We start from the raw sequence: 4,524 nt of genomic DNA on the forward strand, positions 1-4,524 counted from the left end.
GGTGCCTTGTCAGGGAAATAAACATTTTTGAGCAAATAAAAAGCACTGCACATCCCAAGGCTCCTTTACCTTGTCACACAAATACTGAGACCTTTGTCTTGTTGCAAAATTCTTAGGTTCATCTCATACATTTGCAATTGGATCTTACCCTCCCAAATGAACTCTTTTGAAGTTTACACTTTTTCTTTCTCCCTCTCTCTCTCTCTCTCTCTTTTAGCCAACTCACACCTTTAGTATTGCGACCCAAACTGCAGAATTGTTTTTTTCATTATATGGTGGTAGGAATAAACCGAACATACAATAGTCACTACACGAGCCCACAGACGATGACTGGAATGGAGGTTTCTACAAGGAGTCACTAAAGTAACACAGAAGTTCTATATCCGTGTTTTCGTCACACCGATTTTTTTTAACTAAAAGCTACGTAGGTAATATTTCCCTTTAACAATTCCACCCTCTGCAAGTTCCTTGATGATTGATTTTGCATTATCTTCACCATGAATATATATTAGCTGCTTATGCCATTGATTTCAAACATAAAGCTAAATGGTAAGGGATGAATTTCCTGGGAGCATCAGCTTTCTGTTTCTGAAAGATAGAATTACACAGTTAAAATAAAACTAATTATTTATACAGTAAAATTATTTTAAACACTTTCTCATCTAATTTAAAAACTATTTTGTGTAAATAATGTTTATTTTGAAAATATCGATTTCTGTTGGTACTCATATGCNCTTTTTAGAAAATAACATTTTGTATAATACAAGGCGACAAAACATATTTGATGACACATCCTGTCCTTCCCTTTGGTTTGGAAGCCTTCATTGTAAATTTCATTTCGACTGGTGTTGATTCACCCTTTTGAGTTAACTTGCCTGGCATTTGCACATAATCTCATTTGCAGAAAAATTATAGAGGGAAAAGAGGAAGTAGAATATTAAACAAAAACAGCCACAAACACATTCATGCCTTTCCAGGAAGTGATCAAATAAATGGCTTGATTTTTTTTTTGTTTTGTTTTTTGTTTTTTTTTTGTTTTTTTGTCTTTTGTTTCTTTTGTTTTGTTGTGTGTGTGTGTTTTATATATATATATATATTTATATAAGTGTACATTAACTCATTTAAAAACAAACAACACTCTCTCCCCCATTTTCATGCCCTTGATCTTCTCTTCTTAGCACTCTGTAGTGGTCACTGTCAAGTGACTAGCACGCTTCTGGGTCTGGAGTGTATTCTGACGAGCAGTGAATTAAATGTTAAGACAGTTAGACCCACCCCCACCCCTCCTCAGAGTTTACACATCATGCCGCCATTAGAAGGGTAGAGGTGGGGAATGAGGTGGGACAAGGAAGAGATTCAGGGCTCTGATTGGCGGGGCCCTCCTATGAACAAGTGTTCTTCTCATCTTTTTTTTTTTTTTCCCCAAATGGCAATGCTGGCATTCGTCGCACTGCTCTCCGAAGGCCCACATGGCCCTGCTGATCCTAGGCAGAACCCAAGAGAGGATCCGGTGCTCCTTGTCCCATCGGATAGATTTGTCCAAGCACCCCAAGGAAATGTTAAAAGCAAAAGAAAAGCAAGAAAAGAAAATAAAACCCATTCTAAAACTAAACTAATGAAGCAAAAAAGGGTTTTCTATCTATACATAAGTCTCTTCTTTAAAAAAATGTAAATTTACAAATTCCAATGACATATAAAACAAAGTCAAAAAATGTAATGGTAAGAGACATGGTAAAACAGGAAGACACTGATGCTACAAAGAAATTGCCAAAACATATGTACAAGACCCTGTTTTTCCTCGTGTTCTAGAGATTGTAATGCATGTTTTTAACAGCAGCAGTCGAGGATTTAGTTCCAGGCACTGGACTGCAGACTCCGCTCAAGCTCCCAGGGACAGGGTGTCCCTTGCTTTTCTGTCACCAAATCACACTGGATATACTGGTCTCCCTTGGCAACAGCGGCAGGATGGCACTGTTTGTGTGGGCCTCATCTGGATTCTGCTCCCTGCTCGATTTTGTCTGTGGCCGCTGCCCGTTGATGAGTGTCATAGGGATGTTACAATAGGTATGCTGATTTCCTATGGAGGTAAGAGGCAGGGTGCCGGTAGGAGGTACGTCATACTCGTAGCTTCGGTAGTAGTGTTTCTGACGCATTTGTGAATGGTACGTGTTGTGAAAGGTGGAACGGAGATCTGGATGGGCAGTGGCTAGAGCTGTGGAGGTGGCCGCAGCCATGGAAATGGCCGAGACAGTCTGCAGCTCCCCAAAAGGCCCCTGCTCGCTAACATCTAAAGCCTGCTCGTGTGTAATGGGTTCTATCCTCTTAAAAGGCATTTCATATTGTAAACGTTTCCAGAATTTAGAGTTCAACTTGTTGCATTTTGGTCCATGCCATTTAATAACCGTCAGGAGCTTGATAGTGTGCTTGAGGGCCTCCACCTCCTGGTAGTTCATAATCCCTCGTAGTTCACTGCATTCAATGAGTATCACTTTAATTTCTCCAGTTACCAGCATGTTTCGAAGTCTGGTTTCCAGCTCAAAGATGCTCCAGCCCCTTCTGACTACGTAATTTGGGGTCATGACAATAATCAGCCTCTTGCTTTGATCTACACACCTTGCCACGTCTTCAATGTAGGCTATAAGAGAGAAAAGAGTTTATTGGAATGAGTGGATCAAACATCTGGTCCTGAAAGCCCCAGTAGATTCTCTTGCACACATTAAATGAGAATTGTTGCTTACTGGGTAATGCCTTGAGAAGATGAATATAGCCAATGACCACGCTGAATAGAGTACGGGCTTTGCTTTTCTCAATGTTGGGAATATTTTTCCTAGTTACGCATCTCCCATCTGTGTCTTTAAACGTCAAGGCTCATAAAATGAGATGCTTTCCAGAACAATGGAAGTGGCTTCTCAGGGGTGTCAAAAATTAAGTTTCATATGAATACATAATGAAATTTCTTTCTTGAGACACTGATAGACACAGTTTTTGATGCAGAGAACCAACAGTTAAAATTCTGCCTAAAAATGATGATACACAGACAGACCAAGAATATGCACACTCTCAACTGAAAACATTCACTTACTTCCAGTTGGGATTAAATCTCTATCTGGTATAAACAACTTATATCCATAATGCTTTTCAAGCATGTCAGGTAGGATTTCAAGAGCAAAGCGTTCTTCTTCTCCGGTCTCTTGATTCCACTGGTCAGGATCCACTTTGGTGTATGATAAGTAGGCATCATAATCTTTATTGTCTGTCAAAAACATTACAGAGTAAAGTTGAAGTCACTACTCTCCACAGTAAACAACAGGACACGAAAACATTCAAGTCTTTTCAAAAACATCTCTAAATGTTCTACTTCAGGGAGACCAAAGACAGAAGTCTATTCATTTCCAATAAGAAGTCAATAATGCCAAATATTCTGGAACTAATTGGAGGTTAGAAATGGGTCACTTTCTTATTTTTGCTGTTGTTGTTGTGAGGACAGTAGTAAAAAAAAAAAACCAACAAAAAGAGCAATGAAATGTTAACTTCCAACATTTCCGATTCACAGATTATGAAGCAACTTGACTGCATATAAAAGGCACATAACTGAATAGTATGCTCTTACTCTAAATAATTGTGCATTCAACTAATCCTGCTTTTGGTCATTTTACCCTGTCAAAAAAAGGAAACTGCACCTGGCTTGACCACAGAGGAATGATATTTTGATGGTGGGCACTGTATTGATTTTCTGTTGGGGAGAAAATACAATTAAACATGGAATAATTAATGTTCTACTGGAATCCAGTTCTTCCATTTTGGGAATGAGAATGTTATTATACTGAATTGTTTTATAAAGCCATATTGTTTTGCTGATCTCTGTTTATCTCACATGTAAAATATTGCCAAATATTTTTTATTGTTTGACTGTAAGAATAAAAAACAATTACAATATAAATGAATGAAACTTAGTTCTAAAATCTCTTTCCTCATTATTTCCCCTTTTTACATGGAAACTCTTCAAATATTTGATGACTACTACCATGCATTATCTTTATCTTAATTTTTTAACATTAAACATTCCAAATTTCATATTGGTTGTTTCTGAGTAAAATAGGTCATTTCTCTTCCGGACAGTGTTTCATTCATCAGTTGCCTTTTTAGAACGTGATTATCAGGATTCATAATTCACCTCAATTCTAAATACTATCAGTATACTGAGTTTGCCAAATATCAATATCCTTAGCTCTCTTTTGTACTTCCCTGATGATTGTCAGTGTAGTACTCAACTGTCAGATCAGATTGAACTGAAACATCGCTAAATTTCAGAACAAAGTGCGCTTTGTATTTGGCACAGAAAATTTAAAACTTCAGGGCTATAAAACATCAAAGATAGATGGAGATCCTTGACTGTTGCTCTGGGTGGCTTTGGGACACTCCATTTGACTTTGGGGACACTGTAGTTCACTTTCACAGATCCATATGGGTGTGTTCATTTCAGTAGTCTGACAGTCCTGAGCCAGCTAGAAGTCAAGCTATAAT

At 38.0% G+C, this 4,524-nt stretch overlaps 1 protein-coding gene across 1 annotated transcript in view; it reads right to left on the reverse strand.

Moving 5' to 3' along the window:
• Positions 1–1,916: 1,916 nt before the first annotated feature.
• The window catches only part of IL1RAPL1 (interleukin 1 receptor accessory protein like 1), a 639,823-nt gene continuing 637,215 nt past the window's right edge, over positions 1,917–4,524 (reverse strand). Inside the window, exons 9-10 of the mRNA XM_077763082.1 lie at positions 3,083–3,253; positions 1,917–2,635 (exon numbers count right to left, since the gene is read on the reverse strand). Coding sequence (XP_077619208.1) covers positions 1,917–2,635; positions 3,083–3,253 — 890 coding nt within the window. The remainder of the gene's footprint in view (positions 2,636–3,082; positions 3,254–4,524) is intronic.

The sequence above is a fragment of the Crocuta crocuta genome, unplaced genomic scaffold, assembly GCF_008692635.1.
Source record: "Crocuta crocuta isolate KB4526 unplaced genomic scaffold, BGI_CrCroc_1.0 scaffold486, whole genome shotgun sequence".
Lineage (NCBI taxonomy): Eukaryota > Metazoa > Chordata > Mammalia > Carnivora > Hyaenidae > Crocuta > Crocuta crocuta.